The sequence below is a fragment of the Malaclemys terrapin genome, chromosome 1 (assembly GCF_027887155.1).
Source record: "Malaclemys terrapin pileata isolate rMalTer1 chromosome 1, rMalTer1.hap1, whole genome shotgun sequence".
Lineage (NCBI taxonomy): Eukaryota > Metazoa > Chordata > Testudines > Emydidae > Malaclemys > Malaclemys terrapin.
In genome coordinates, this window is record NC_071505.1 from 41932233 (window position 1) to 41949180 (window position 16948).

At 37.3% G+C, this 16948-nt stretch overlaps 1 protein-coding gene across 1 annotated transcript in view; it reads left to right on the forward strand.

The window, feature by feature from the left end:
* WASL (WASP like actin nucleation promoting factor) overlaps positions 1-16312 on the forward strand; it is an 81536-nt gene extending 65224 nt beyond the window's left edge. Inside the window, exons 7-11 of the mRNA XM_054022976.1 lie at positions 2857-2899; positions 3370-3523; positions 11296-11816; positions 13401-13509; positions 15188-16312. Coding sequence (XP_053878951.1) covers positions 2857-2899; positions 3370-3523; positions 11296-11816; positions 13401-13509; positions 15188-15249 — 889 coding nt within the window. The 3' untranslated portion in view covers positions 15250-16312. The remainder of the gene's footprint in view (positions 1-2856; positions 2900-3369; positions 3524-11295; positions 11817-13400; positions 13510-15187) is intronic.
* The last annotated feature ends 636 nt before the right edge of the window (positions 16313-16948 follow it).

Here is a 16948-nt window from a genome sequence, read left to right on the forward strand (position 1 = left end):
CCCACATTACATTCTTATAAGCAATTAGGGAAATGGGGTATAGATGAAATTACTAAAGGTGAGTGTACAACTGGCTTAAAAAAAAAAGTACTCTGTAGTTATCAATGGTTTACTGTCACTCTGGGAGAACATATCTAATAGTCTTGCCAAGATCTGCCCTTGGTCTGGTACTAGTCAATATTTTTGATAATTTTGGATAATGGAGTCGAAAGTATACTTATGAAATTTTCAGATGACACCAAGCTGGGAGGGGTTGCAAGTGCATTGGAATTCAAAATGACCTTGACAAATTGGAGAATTGGTCTGAAATAAACAAGATGAAATTCAGTAGATACAAATGCAAAGCACTACACTAAGGAAGAAAAAAATCAGATACCCAAATACAAAATCAGGAATAACTGGCTAGGCAGTACTGCAAAAAAAAGAATCTGAGCATTGTAGTGGATCACAAATAGAACATCAGTCAACAGTGGTGATTCTGTTGCACAAAAGGCAAATGTCATTCTGGTATGTATTTAACAAGAACATTGTATGGGAGACCTGGGAGGTAATTGCTCAGTTCTACTCAGCATTTGTGAGGTCTCAGCTTGAATTGTGGCTACCAAACTTAGAGAGAGATGTGGGCAAATTGGAGAGAGTCCAGAGGAGAGTAATACAAATGATAAGTTTAGAAAACAATCTGTGAGGAAACCTTTTTTTAAAAACAAGAATGTGCAGATTTTAGTCTTGAGAAAAGAAGACTGGAGGATGGGGGAAGACTTGGGAATAGTCTTCAAATATGTAAAAGATTGTTATGAAGAGGATGATGCTTAATTTGCAGGGAGGAATATTTAGGTTAAATATTAGGGAAAAAATTCTGACTATAAAGATAGTTAAGTACTGGAATAGGTTACCAAGGGATGTTGTGTAGTCCCTGTCATTAGAGATTTTTAAGAAGAGGTTAGACAAACAAAAACCCAGGGGAGGTGGGGTGGACTAAGTGACCTCTCGAGGTCTCTTCCAGCCCTGTGTTTCTACGATTATCCACTAGGCTTCATAGTCATATTATAGCAATGGGAATTTAAAGAGCCTGAGTTAGCTACAGAAGGCATCCACTTCAATTCCCTTACTACAAAATCAAGGTTTTCTTCAGTGTGGGCTTATGCCCTTGTCCAGCAATCCTGTTTTATTGAACCCTCATCCTCCATCACTAGTATGCTGGGATAGCCTGGTAAACTTTCCCATGGAACTAGTAGCACTACCGTTATAGTAATCTCATGTAATAGTGTTTGGAAAGAATGTGGACTATAGTGAGAGCTCAATAAAGGTGAGGAAAGAGAGGATAAAATGTTTTTTTTCCAAATGTGATGCTTAAGTTCTTTGAGGCAGGAATCATTTTATCTGTTTGTACAGTGCCTAGTACAATGGGGTCCTAGTTCGTGACTGGGGCTCCTAGACTGGACCAGAATACAAACAATAAAAGAAGCACTACTGCCAGAAAACCAGTCTTTTGAGGAGCAGTGTGAAATATGCAACTAGCTTAAATGTTTAATTTCTCTGATAATTTCAGCTGACTTTATACAATAAGTATTAGGAATAAACTGTATATATAATTATATTTCATATTGATATGAGACAGTAGGTTTATGTAAATACTTGTAAAATGATTAAGTTAGAGATCGCTCATGTCACTTCATATGAATGTTTAGAATAATAGCATGATTAATAAGGGGTTTTTTAGACTAGACTTTTGTTCATTTTGCCTGTCTTGTCTAAAAGACTTCTAATTATGCTGTGTAAAAATGGTCTTTGTTACTTCTTGGTCTTAATAGAATTTGTATCATTCTTGTAAGGGAATATTTGTATTAGAGTAGCACCTAGAAGCCCTAACCAAGATTGGGACCCCAGTGCGCTAGGCACATATGAAGGTAGTCCCTGTCTTGATTAACTTAATCTGAAGTATGCTGTTTGTCAGCTGGATATCCCCCCTGATGTATTTTTGTGACTATCATGACTTACTCAGCTTGTGCAGAATCTCAGCTTGATTTTTAAAAAGGTGTTTTTAAGCCCTTGTTTTTGTCGGAAGATGTTCCAAATATGAAATGCTTGTAAACTAATGTAGTGCTGCCTTCCTGATTCTGCAGGCAGCCTGAAACAATGGCTTGGAGAGGTGTGAACTCTTGTCTTCTATTAATCTCATGGGAATGTCAAATAAAATGCTGGCACATAAATGTCAACACTAACTATTTTAGTGGATGGAAGGGTGTGGGAGACTGAGAACTGGGAATTGCTTAGGGAAGGAAATGCAGCGTAGAACAGAAACACTAAGAGAAGGAAAAGGAGAGAAATGGAGAAAGGAGCAGTAGGTGAGGAAAAGGAGCAGAGCAAAAATGGTGGTGGCCTAAAGGAGGGCCAGCATACTTTCCCACTGTGTGGTATTGAATGTGACAATAAATAACTTAAATGATACTAGCCAGAAGTGTAGTTACTGTATAAAAGCCAAAAGCTATCCTTGATTTTTGTGCAAGCCTTCAGTTAATGTCAATGTATTATTCTGGGGTATGGAGTCCTAAATTTATGCCACACTCCATAACCAAAAGTAGTGGAATTCGATCCTCTCCACCAAATGAGTGTGACTCATGTTCCGGATGAACAAGACAACAGGTGGGAGAAAAACTATTTTATAGTGCATAATACAAATGGAGAGCTGAAGCACTGAGAGGTGTTAATTGTTGACTTACCCAGTGTCTCACAAAAAGACTGGCATAACCTGGTATTGAACCCAGAACTCTTGGAGTTCTAGTCCAGTGTTCTAACCACAAGACTGTCATTTCTCTGACATGGATTAAATGGATTTCTTTAATTTTGCTTTTTTAGACACATTGGACACGTCGGTTGGGATCCAAACACAGGTTTTGATGTAAGTAACTTCAGTATTGTACTTAACATATCAGATGGTTAAAGGCATGTTTTTGACTAAGGTGTCCAAGAATGGTATCAAAAACTAAAAGTTCCATCGCAAACCATGCAAATCATGGCTACTGTGATGCTACAGAATGATGCACTCTGGAAAAATTATATGTGGAGGGAAAACACTAAAAGGATTTGGGGGTGGGGGCGGATATTTGTAGAAGACTAGCTAATCCTTAAATTTTGTGCTTAATATTTTCTTTCCACACCAAGAAAAGTCTGTTCTTATTAAGGAATTCAACACAGAAATCTGTGCTTGAGTCTCATTTTTTGTTTAGCTGTTCCTCTTAGCTAGATGGGATTTTTTAACCAAAAAAATGGTTTATAAGTAAAATAAGAATCTTTCTTCTATTTGTTTACTTCAGGCGAGAAAAAACAGTATCCATAAATAAATTATAGTACTAAGTGTCTGATTTGCAGGTGAACAACTTGGACCCGGAACTGAAAAAACTATTTGATCTGTGTGGAATTTCAGAGGCTCAATTAAAAGACAAAGAAACATCGAAGGTGATATATGATTTCATTGAAAAAACAGGAGGAGTAGAAGCTGTTAAAAATGAGCTGCGTAGGCAAGGTAAATCTTCAGCAACTATTGCATCAGACTGAGCTATTTGACTTACAGATTAAAAAATGTTACTCATGTGAAGCAGTTTCTGGAAGTCTTCTCATGTCTTTACATTGGAATAGAAATTGGATATTGAGTTTGAGATTTCTGTGCATTATAGTATACTACATAATTGTCCCAGTGTCACCCATGTGTATAGTTCTAAAATATTTTTCTTTATGATCAAAATGTTTTGCATGTCATAAGTATTTTTTACTTTCACTGACTGCAAAGCTATGCAATATTTCCCATTTGAATTTTTAAAGTCGTTTCCATTGCATATTTTATTTTTGGTCTTGCAAAATCATAAATATTTAAAGATAGAATTCAAGAAATCCATTGCTGCTGTCAGTTCAAGGTAAAGAACTTAAGCTTACTAATACAGTAGGTAATGAACCTTCTAATATACAGAGGCCTGCAGATTGTTCTCCTTTTAACTCGGGTAGCAGAACTATTGCTTGGTAATCAAAGGGTCTCTGAGTTAAGTTTCTACTGGAACTTTATTCATAAATGAGCCATTTCCAGCATAATACTACTTAATGTATTTAAGAATGGCCATACTGGGTCAGACTAAAGGTCCATCTAGCCCAGTCTCCTGTCTTCTGACAGTGATCAATGCCAGGTGCCCCAGAGGGAATGAACAGAACATTCCCTGTGTGACAAACAGAGGCTAGGGACACCATCCTTGCCCATTCTGGCTAATAGCCCTTGATGGACCTATCCTTCGTGAACTTATCTAGTTCTTTTTTGAATCCTGTTATAGTCTTGGCCTTCACAACGTCCTCTGGCAAGGAGTTCCACAGGTTGACTGTGCGTTGTGTGAAAAAATACTTCCTTTTGTTTGTTTTAAACCTGGTGCCTATTAATTTCATTTGGTGACCCATACTTCTTGTATTACGAGAAGAAGTAAATAACACTTCCTTATTTACTTTCTCCACACCAGTCATGATTTTATAGACCTCTATCATATTCCCCCCCTCCCCCAGTCATCTCTTTTCCAAGCTGAAAAGTCAGTCTTATTAATCTCTCCCCATAAGGAAGCCATTCCATACCCCTAATAATTTTTGTTCCCCTCTTCTGAACCTTTTCCATCTCCAATATATCTATTTTGAGATGGGGTGACCACATCTGCATGCAGTATTCAAGATGTGGGCATACCATGGATTTATATAGAGGCAATATGATATTTTCGGTCTGTCTTATCTATCCCTTTCTTAATGATTCCCAACATTCTGTTAGCTTTTTTGACTGCCACTGCACATTGAGTGGATGTTTTCAGATAACTGTGCACAATGATGCCAAGAGCTCCTTCTTGAGTGGTAACAGCTAATTTAGACACCATCATTTTATATAGTTGGGATTATGTTTTCCAATGTGCATTACTTTGCATTTATCAACCTTGAATTTCATCTGCCATTTTGTTGCCCAGTCACTCAGTTTTATGACACCCTTTTGTAGTTCTTCGCAGTCTGCTTTGGACTTAACTATCATGAGTAGTTTTGTATCCTCTGCACATTTTGCCACCTCATTGTTTACCCCCTTTTCCAGATCATTTATGAATATGTTGAATAGTACAGGCCCCAGGGGGACACACCACTGTTTGCCTTTCTCCATTCAAATATTTGTTGCCATCATATTTATCTGCTGTTTTTCATAACATATTAATGTAACTATAGTGGTGGGAGGGTGTAATATGACATGTCATTCTGCTAAAAATACATTGATATCAAAATTCAGAGTAATTCCCTGATTATTTTTCAAGGCGTACCGATATTAATGCTGTTGGAATTGTAGCAGTTTCAGGCTGCTTGGTAAATTGCTACATTTATTCTCTAGGTCCCCCACGTTGGAGTGGTATGTATTGAGCTGTCATTTAAGCCTATATCACTAAAAAATGTTATGTTGTGATTGCGTGACCCTTACTTAATGGATCAGAAGCGTTAGGCCAAAAACTCATTTATTAACAATAAAATACACAGTAATTGTGACACTAAAAAAATCTAGTCAAAAACTACCTTTCTGTGTTGGTTTACCATTGAAATTTGGCTTGGATTAGGACTTTTTATATCAAAATATTGGATTTGCAAATTTCCAATTATATTTCTCTCCTTTAAAAGTTTGAGTCTCCTTTAATCTTAAATATGTATAAAGTACCGAATTTTGAAACTGCCTGACCATGTTAGTCTTTGAGTTGTTTCTTTACTTGTCCTTGGTGTTTTACAGATAGCGTACAATGCTAGCTTTTACAACGTGTACATTAACTTTAAAGTTCCACCACTTTGCATGGGTGTAGTTAAACAAAAAGCTGCTGCCTCATGTTAGCATGCATGACAAATAAGATGGGGGCTTCCTTTGTGTTAGAAGTAGCTCAATAGTCCTTAAAGGTCTTAACTTTGTCAGCTAGAATGTTTTTATCTATAACTATTATACATAATATACAAGATAATGTTTAATCTTGACTGCAGTTTGAAGTGCATTCTGATTTTTTCACTGAAAAAACCACCTCTCCTCCTCCCCTCCCCTTCCCCCCCCCCCCCCCCCAAATTTTTCATTTTCTGTGTTTTATTGCAAGATTCTCTGTGCTTATGGATGGCATTAGGCCTGACAGGATGCTGGGTAGAGGTTTGAGTCCATTCTGCTGCTAGCTGATTTTGAAATAGGAGTCATTTGTCTTGGGTTTCTTTCCCCTAACTCTTGCAGAATTGATGGGGGGGCTTTAGCAAGGGGGGTTTTCATTAGAAGGTTTTAAGAAACTTTGAACATAACTATTTGCAAAAATAGAGTAATTTGGTTCAGTTATATCAATCTTGATAAAACCTATCTTTTGCTTGGAATGTTTCACTTACTTTTTTTCTCATAAACCTCTGATATACTCTGTCATTCTGTTTTCTGGTGTGAGGTTACTCTCGCTCTTTGAGTTGTACAGTTTTGAAAATCCATAAGGCATTCAGCCATTCCCTTGGTGGTATGTAACATTTGTTCAACAAATTGCTTTCTTTGCATGCAAGTGAGCCTCATAGAACCTCGGACTCTTATTTCCAGTCATCAGGTTGGTGGTTTCACTATACTGTCTGGGATATGGCATGTTTTTCCCCTCTAGATATGAATCTAATGCATGTGGTAGATAAGTTTTCTCTGTAAATCAGAGAGATTTTAACACCACTCTGTCAAGGAAAGTGGACTGCAATAAACTATGGAGGCAGCACAAATTCTGAAGCATGGCAAAGTTGTGTATTTTTCTAGTAATCCAGAAAAATATACGTAGCTATTACTGAAGATGTTGCATATGGTGACAGTGACATCTAGCGGCCAAAGGGGAAAATTCCCCCAATACAGCCCATATTCATGATACCATGGGTGTTGGCAGCATTGATTTCTGATGCAATAGATCTATGAAACTGAGGTGTGGGCAGGGAGTAGAATATCTTCCTTTCCTCCTTTTTGGAAGGAAGGGGGAGGTAATAGCAAGGAGAGATCCTCCCTCCTTTAGAGGAGAGGAAGTGAATGTTGAACTCTGTTGGCACACACCTTTTCTTGTCAATGCTATTCCTGCTTCACGTACAGGAGGAATGGTTGGGAGCCCCTGAATCTTCCCAGTGAGATTCAGGGGCTCCCAGCCAATCTTCCCTGTGCCTCCTGCAGTTCCTGCTTCAAATTCCTCTTCCTGGTGATTTGACTATAATCAAACCTCATTCTTCAGGGCATCAGCCAGTCACACACAGGGGTCAGGAAGCTCCATCCCCACCCCCTGTGCATAATTGGCCAGATGTGTTCTGGTAGTTTTTCCTTTGGAGCATTGGGAATTGGCCACATCTGAACTCTGGACACAAGATGGGATGGACCAGTGCTCTGAGGAGGTACAGATAATGATCTTTCTCAGATGCCTGTCTGGTGTGTCTTGCTCACATGCTCAGAGAGAAATGATCAGCAGATATGGGGTCTGGAAGGAATTTCCCACAGCTCATATTGGCAGGGACACTAGGGTTTTTTCTAGGGCTGTCGATTAATCGCAGTTAACTCACGCGATTAACACAAAGAAAATTAATTGTGATTTTAAAAAATGAATCGCAATTAATTGCACTGTTAAATAATAGAATACCAATTGAAATGTTTTAAATATTTTGGATGTTTTTCTACATTCTCAAATAAATATATTGATTTCAGTTACAACACAGAATACACAGTGTACACTGCTCACTTTATATTATTTTTTATTACTAATATTTGCACTGTAAAAATGATAAACAAAAGACAGTATTTTTGCAATTCACCTCATACAAGTACTGTAGTGCAATCTTTTTGTTGTGAAAGTGCAACTTACAAATGTGGTTGGGGGGTTGTTTGTTTGTTTTGTATTTTTTGTTTTTGCATAATTGCACTCAGAAACAAAACAATGGAAAACTTTAGAGCCTACAAGTCCACTCAATCCTACTGCTTGTTCAGTCAGACAAACAAGTTTGTTTATATTTGCTGGAGATAATGCTGCCCGCTTCTTATTTACAATGTCACCTGAAAGTCAGACATTCGCAGTGCACTGTTGTATCTGGAGTCACAAGATATTTATGTGCCAGATGTGCTAAAGATTCGTATTCCTCTTCATGCTTTAGCCATCATTCCAGAAGACCTGCTTCCATCTTGATGATGCTCGTTAAAAAATTGATGCATTAATTAAATTTGTGACTGAACTCACATGGAGAATAGTATGTCTCCTGTTCTGTTTTACCTGCATTCTGCCATAAATTTCATGTTATAGCAGTCTCGGATGATGACCCAGCACATGCTGTTCTAAGAACACTTTCACTGCAGATTTTACAAAAGGCAAAGAAGGTACCAATGTGGGATTTCTAAAAATAGCTTCAGCACTTGACCCAAGGTTTAAGAATCTGAAGTGCCATCCAAAATCTGAGAGGGTTGAGGTGTGGAGCATGCTTTCAGAAGTATTAAAAGAGCAACACACTGATGCAGAAACGACAGAACTTGAACCACCAAAAAAGAAAATAAACCTTCTGCTGGTGGCATCTGACTCAGATGATGAAAATGAACATGCGTCAGTCCGCTCTACTTTGGATTGTTATCGAGCAAAATCTGTCGTCATCATGGATGCATGTCCTCTGGAATGGTGGTTGAAGCATCAAGGGACATATGAATCTTTAGCACATCTGGCACGTAAATATCTTGTGATACCAACTGCAACAGTGCAATGCGAATGTCGCACTTTCAGGTGACGTAAATAAGAAGCAAGCAGCCTGATCTTCTGCAAATATAAACAAATTTGTTTGAGCAATTGGCTAAACAAGAAGTAGGACTGAGTGGACTTGTAGGTGCTAAAGTTTTACATTGTTTTGTTTTGGAGTGCAGTTATTTTTGTACATAATTCTACATTTGTAAGTTCAACTTTCATGATAAAAAGAGATTGCACTATAGTACTTGTAATGGGAGAATTGAAATACTATTTCTTTTGTTTTTTACAGTGCAAATATTTGTAATGAAAAATATAAAATGAGCAGTGTACACTTTGTATTCTGTGTTGTAATTGAAATTAATATGTTTGAAAATGTAGAAAACATCCAAAAATATTTAAATAAATGATATTTTATTATTAACAGTGCAATTAATTGTGATTACTTTTTTTTAATCGCTTGACAGCCCTAATTTTTGCACCTATCCTTGTAGCATAGATCGCTGGTAGGTTTGTGTGGGCTTATCTCACCTATTCAGTTTCCTGACATTGCAGGTACTGCAAGCATTGGTAGCACCTCAGTCTCTCCTGTTCTTTCCCTGTGGCATATAACAGCTTGCTCTTTTGAGGACTGAAATGCTTTACTATAACTCAAGTTATTGACTTAGGTATAGGGGCAGCTGGATGAAATTTAATGGGCTGTGATGTACAGACTAAATTAGTTAATAATGGCCCTTCTGGTCATAAACTTATTATTATGAACTCCCCCTTCTTGTGAGGCAGGGAGGGAGCTCTAGCTCTGCATTTCGCAGGACAGAGGAGCTGAGCTTACACCTTCAACTCCTCCTCTTGTACTTCCCCCTTCCAGAGCCCAGGACTTCACATAACATGACTTCTTCCAAAGCATAACAAATGAAAAGAATGCACATTCTTCTCAAACAACCTAAAGACCATCCATCTAGCTAAGTATTTAAAGTACACAAACTATAATATCATACGAGCCATTAGAAGAAGCCCAGTTGAAAGTAAAGTGATACTATGCTATTGAAGATAACTATTGTTTAAATAAACTCATTTCAATATAAAATTCAGTTAAGCTAAAAAGTTATCAAAAATGTATTCAGGCGGACATCTAAAAAGTCGTTTCCTTCTGTCATTCTTTCACATAAGGATATTGTTATAAAGAATAAATTTGTCATCTGAGCAAGATGAAAGGCAGTTCAAAAAAAAAAAATCCGCATCTATAAGTTAATTATAACTTCAGATTCACTTTGAGTGATGACACTCAAACTGTAAGAGTTGAAACGTCACATGGGCAATAGAGCATTTTTTCTATCAGATAAATGGAGAAGCATCAAAATTAAATTTTCCACAGTTGTGTCTGTCCATTCAGGACTAATGTTCATCTGTTCAAGCACTTCTGGAGAGCTCAGGACACACAATCACAGAAAAATAAGATCTTTCCAATGTGAAACTCTCTATACTAAAACTTGTCTCAGAAAAAGCCTGAGTACAAAGATGGGTTATTGAATAACATAAAATATGCTGAACTATCAAAATGCACATATGCTGTCTCTAGGACAGAGTATTTTCAAATATGGAAATTAGAAGCACTGAAATACTTAGACAAAACCATAGACTAACTGGCATATAATCCAACTTTGTGCACATAATCTGTGGGGTAGAGGACAGGTTCTAATAGACACTAGTTTGGGAGGTATATTACATGCCATATTAAAAATAAATGTTGAACAAGAAACATTGCCTATAACTTGAGATGCTGTATCTGCAGTACTGTTTAATCCTAACAGGTTTGGTTTAATGTGCATTGCTGAGAGTAAATTCTTAAGATTGCAATTGTTTGCTATTGGCCTGCACAACAGCATAACTGTACGTGCAATATTGTGTGCCGTCTTGTCTTAGCAAGAAAGTAATTATGGTCGCTCATGTTAGTATTATCAGAAAAGTGTTACAGAATTACTAACAAGGCATGCTTTTAAAAATACACATTTCCCTAATTTGAAAAAATATACTATTCTCTCCATATTTAGGGTAATTACTAGGTTTCCATTTAATGAGTATTTTCGACCTGCTCATCCTTAACTTAGCAAAGACTAAATAGTCTTGAAATCTTACCTGTGTATCTGAGGTGAATGTCTTGGAAAGATTAATGTTAACTTCCTAAAATATTTCCCTATACAAAAAGGATTATGGATATTCAGGGAAATTCATACCCAATGATAACACAAGCCACTCATCGACCCAGTTTATGGTTTATAGCTTATTTGTTTTTTTTACAAACATAGTGCAGTGCTGATAGCTGGTATTATCACTTCTTTTCTTGTAAAATACACGAGAAAGATGACACATGGACAGTATTTTTCAGCGTACCAAGATCAGGACTAGTAAAATTTGTATAGGCACAGAGATCCTTGTAAAAGACATGGCACAGGTGTTTTGGCACTGTTACATTTTACTCCTTCCTATGCATCTCAGCTGGAATGACTTGGTACAAGAATTTTGTGTAGTATATAATTAGGTACTATCTTGTGTTTTGTTTCAGCTCCACCACCGCCACCACCATCCAGAGGAGGACCCCCTCCACCACCACCACCACCTCCACATAGCTCAGGTCCTCCTCCTCCTCCTGCAAGGGGAAGAGGAGCCCCACCACCTCCTCCTTCAAGAGCTCCCACAGCAGCGCCTCCACCCCCACCTCCATCTAGACCAGGTGCAGCAATGCCCCCTCCTCCTCCAAACAGGATGTATCCTCCTCCACCTCCAGTGCACTCATCATCTGCACCGTCTGGCCCACCTCCACCGCCTCCACCACCAGCAAGTGGATCAGGTGTACCTCCCCCTCCTCCTCCACCACCTCCCCCTCCTGGTCCTCCTCCACCACCTGGCTTCACTTCAGAGGTTGATAACCAATTTCCAGCTCCTGCAGGAAACAAAGCAGCACTCTTAGATCAAATCAGAGAAGGGGCCCAGTTAAAGAAAGTAGAACAGAACAGTCGACCTGTATCCAGCTCAGGAAGAGATGCACTCTTAGACCAGATACGACAGGGTATACAGTTGAAGTCAGTAAGTATCTACTGTTTGTCGTCTTCTAAATTTCCAAAACTAATTTAGAGCAATAGTCAATGGGTTGGGTTTTTTTATTATTATTATTATTTGGTGGGGGTTGTGGGGAATTGGCATGTTGTATATTTGTTTTTGGGTTTTTTTGATAAATCCTTGGGCCACCTTTCTTTAATGTTATGGCTTGGCTGCTGCTACACCATAATTAAAATTGATTCTCCATTTCTAATATTTATGACTTTTGGCCCACCTCTGAAATCCTTAAAGGAGATTTTGGCTACAAAACTCTGGTGTGATCTATGATTGTGTCCATCAGAGAATTTTTCCATTATTTTTTAGGCAAATCAAATCTTTTTTCAGTGACATTTTAAATAATAATCATTGAATAATTCTTCTAGATTTTAGTTTTAAAACAGAAATTAAAATTTAATTTATTGGAATTATCTAGTATAGATTTAATGTGCAGTCCCATACCTCTGACGTTGCAATCAAATTACATTTTTTATTAAATGTTGGTTTACTAATGTCAGCATGGCTCATGAGGTTATGGTGACCTTTGCCAGGAGCATCCATGCTTTAATAAAGTTTTCTGAAGAACTGTAGAGGATGAGTTCCATGGGAGACAACACCCGGATTTCTCCTTATGCTCCACTTCTCGTCACTGTTTCCCATCCTCATAGCTCTACTCCATCTTTCAACTCCTCTCCTAATGCATGTGTGTAAACACCCTTCGTTCTGGTCACTTTTCTCAATCTGTAGCTCCAACAGTCCCTCTTCCAGTGCAGCAGGCATATTCATTCTTGTCAGATCCCTTCTCAAACCACTCTGCACCATCTCTCATCTTGCTGTCAGTCTTTTAAAAAAAACAAAAAAACAAACAAAAAAACCCACCTGAATTTGTAACATTTGTTGATAGTGCAATACTCACATAATATTTGTTTCTTTCTTTACCCTGGATCCTTGCCAGGTCTGCTTCTAGGTTTTTCTGAGCATGTTCTAAGCATTTTGGGACAGACCAGGTCTTTCTGTAAAGCACCATGCAAAAGTATGGAGAACTATAAATAATAATAGATTTGTTAATACATGGGTGCAGTACCCAATTTTATAAATCCCTACTAGGGAGATGCAGGATTTATCTATGTAGGCTAGGACCTAGTCAACAAACTTTGGCAAAAAAATTTCCTAAGTTTTCTGTTATCTGGAACATAGAGCATTATGCAACTGAACAAGGCTTGCTATTTAGATACATTACAGAACTTTCCCTCAGCTGTGGAGGTCTCTTCCTGATAAGACTTGCCGAGTTTAGTTGTATGTATTTAATCATCACTGTGTCAATCACAGTATTGACTAACTGGAACTATGTTGTCATGCAAAAAACAGTGGGAGAACTTGTATTTAGAAAACATGGAGTTTCCGAGCTTTCTTTTTTCTTAGTTTTCTTAGCTCTAGCTATATCTGAGCTTGTACAACAAATTTCTAATCTCCCTCCATAATTGAAAATGTTTTCAATTTTCTAAAAGAGGATTTGCCTGGAAATATAAAGGTTCTCCATTTAATTATATCATAGCATTGTATTCGTCTTTCAAGGTATCTGATGGCCAAGAGCCTGTGCCACCCACAGCTGCACCCACCTCAGGAATTGTGGGTGCATTAATGGAGGTTATGCAGAAAAGGAGCAAAGCCATTCATTCTTCAGGTAGGTTTGTGGGAACTTTTGCTTTGGTTTATCAAAGTGTAGGTGTTAATATACTGTGGACCATGAAATGTTAATGACATTTGTTTTATTCCTGATGGCTATACTGAATTCTAGATGTATAGTGAAACAGAATATACCAGACCTAGCCACTGGCCCATCTGCAGTAATCTAGCATACTTCATCAGGCAATGGCCAGTGTTTTGTACTTTGCACTAATGCTGTATTGCAAATTACCAGTTAAGACTAGCCACCACCTGATGTAAAATCTTAGAATATAGAAAGTGATTACTAATTATGTCTGATCTTAAATATAATTATTTTGGCCAGCCCAGTGTTTGGTGCAATACCAGATTAATGAACACTGCATGCAGGAGTCCTTCATTCAGAAAAACCTTTAATTGCCAGAGAGTCTGTTTCTAACTGAAGATGCATCTGTTAGAACTGTAACTATGCTCTTTGAATGTCACGTGCTGCCCAACTAACAAGTGACTACCATCACTTGCTCATGTCTGCCTTGTTGCAATTTTTAATGCTTGGGTACATGCAAAAGGTAATGTTTAGGTTGATAGTTTTTGGCTAGTTTTCTCACTATCTTGTTATTAATGCTGTGGTTACAGCTGTTTTGCTGTATCGCTTCATTTTGCCAAATTTTCCCTTGCTGCCTGCAGCTACCCTTACTTTGATATCCACGAGTCACTTTGCAGTTTGATTCTGTGTGTGAACATTTTGATTATTTTGGTTCTATCTTTGTGTGGGAACCTTCTAATTTTGATGTCCCCTGCAAACTTGATCACTATTGAATTTACTCCAGAGAAACATCACAAGGACATTAAGCACAATACTATGCCCTCCTTAGCTGATTTAAAAAAAAAAAAAAAAACTTCAGTTAATCAAAAAAATAATTCTAGCAATTCTGGACTGCACTACCATGAGCAGCAAACAATACTATTTGAAGACTGATACATATTTCACGCTTAGGCAGATATAGCTTCACACACAAGTTAGAAGTATTCCATGAACCACAAGTGCTCTGTGGACATGATAGAAATACTTTTGTCTGTTTTTGAAGGGAGAAGAAACCCCTTTGGTAGGAGTTTAAATTTGGAGAGGCAAACATCTAACTTGCTTTTTTCATCTTTGCAAAAGTAGAAAACCTAATTTAGAACATGTTTTTCACCCTGCCTCACTCAAAGAAAAAGCGGGAGGGCAGGAGTATTTGAAAATACATTTTTTACATTTACACCTCTGCCTCGATATAACGCTGTCCTCAGAAGCCAAAAAATCTTACCACGTTATAGGTGAAACCGCGTTCTTGAATTTGCTTTGCTCCACCAGAGTGCGCAGCCCCGCCCCTCCTCGCCCCCCAGAGCACTGCTTTACCACGTTATATCCAAATTCATGTTATATCGGGTCGCGTTCTATCGGGATAGAGGTGTATATCTAAAAACTGTTTTTTGTTTTGTTTTTGTTTTTCTTCCTTGGAGAAGAAAACACCCAGAACTGGAACTCGTATATTAGGTATTGATAATAAGAGCAATTTAGAGTTGTAAATTTCATTTCTTGTGATGCTAGTAACTATACTTCAGCTATGCAGCTACTGGATTGATTTCTAATGGAAAGGTAATATTTTTTGTCATGTAAATTTTGTATACTCAAATGACTGTTGCTCCTCTTCTAGATGAAGATGAGGATGAAGATGATGAAGAAGACTTTGAGGATGACGACGAATGGGAGGATTGATCAATATATTATATTATTATTATATATATATATATTTTTTAAGGTGAATGAAATACTACTAAACACTACTTTCTGTCTATGGATTCTGTAAAATTATCATGTAAATGTTCTACCAATTTGCTGTATATTTTTGTTGCCTTTTGCTTTTTTATTAATCTGTGCAATACCTCATTTAATCTGTAAAGGTTTGTCATAATCCTCTACAAAGGATTACTCCCTTTTAATGTGTGCAAGTTTACATCTGGATGCTCAGTGTACATGTGAATACTTTCCATTCCATCAATAAGGGAGTTTAAATGTAATATGTGAGACTGACAAAAACCTTAATGTAATTTAGTTATAATGCAAGAAGGAAAACACTATTTTCATACCCTACTTTTCTGTATCTAAATTTTCTTATTAAAAACTAGTATAGTACTACATTCTTTAAGTGATGCAGCTCTTAGTTTATTTAGCCCCTTCATTTCAAATACAATGCTACATGAATGTTGAGGCTGATTATAATATTGTACGGTTTTCAATACATCACAAAATTGCAGTTGTTTGAATCTTTGCAGTATGCTTTTCGTAAAACTACAAAAATACACAGCTAGTTATGAAAATTAATAACTTACCATTATACTGTAGCAATATCGTCTGCTATTGGATAGCAGTGATATTTGAAGGCTTTAATTAGGGAACTCTCTGCCTGAGATTAAACAGGATGGCTTTTTACTATAGCAATGGTGAAGGCATCTTTGATGCAAACCAGTTTAGTCCTGTTGTCTTTCAGAATGAGGAAGAGCCTAAATTGCTGGGGTTATACTGTAATCTGGCTGTTGCTACAGTCATTTGATTTTTTTTAAATCAATTTTACGTATTTGGGGCTGAAGGGCTGCGTTTAATGCTTGCTTCAATAATGTTGGGTTTAAATTCATTTTAAAATGTGTAGGGCACTGGTATACTAATAAAGTAAACTTACGTGGTGTTACTTTGCAGTCTTTATGGGTTATGGTAATACCAAACACTAAGACACCAGTCCTACACTTAAAAAAAAAAAAAAAAAAAAAAAAAAGCATATAAATCAGAATATACACTTTAAATATGTACTGAACTTTATTATTGCAATATTCTGTCTGCGTACGTTGGCTTTAAGACCAAGAGTTGTGATAAAAATCAAGGGCCCTATTCATAAGAATAGTGTTTGAGTACATAATTGGAAAATGGGTTTCTTGTTTCACAGCTTTCACCTTTATATAAGATGTACTTAATAGTGAGGTAAAAATTGGAGTATCTGCCTATTAAAATACACTACTCTGCTTTAGCCTGGGTATTTAATGTCTGCAGCACTAATTATTGTACTTGCAGTAAGATTTAGGTAGAAACTCTTTTTAAAGAACCATATTATCTCACTGATACAGAATGTTTAGTTAAGTCAGTCATATTTGGAGTATAGTTAACACATAGTATCTTGAGACTTTCTGACTATAGTCAAGGTACCAAACTACATTTAAGTTATCCAGAGTTGTATTGACTGAAACCCAGTGTTGGCCTGATCTTGACAGGCTGGACCTGCATGATGTGGCTTGGGATTTCTAACCCAGCTATCTAGTCTCTAGTGATCAAGTACTTAATCGGGTGAGAAGAAAAGAATTTAAAAGGTTATGTTGCTGAAAACTGGTGTGAGAGGAGTTAAATCATTCCAGCGATGCTAACTCCC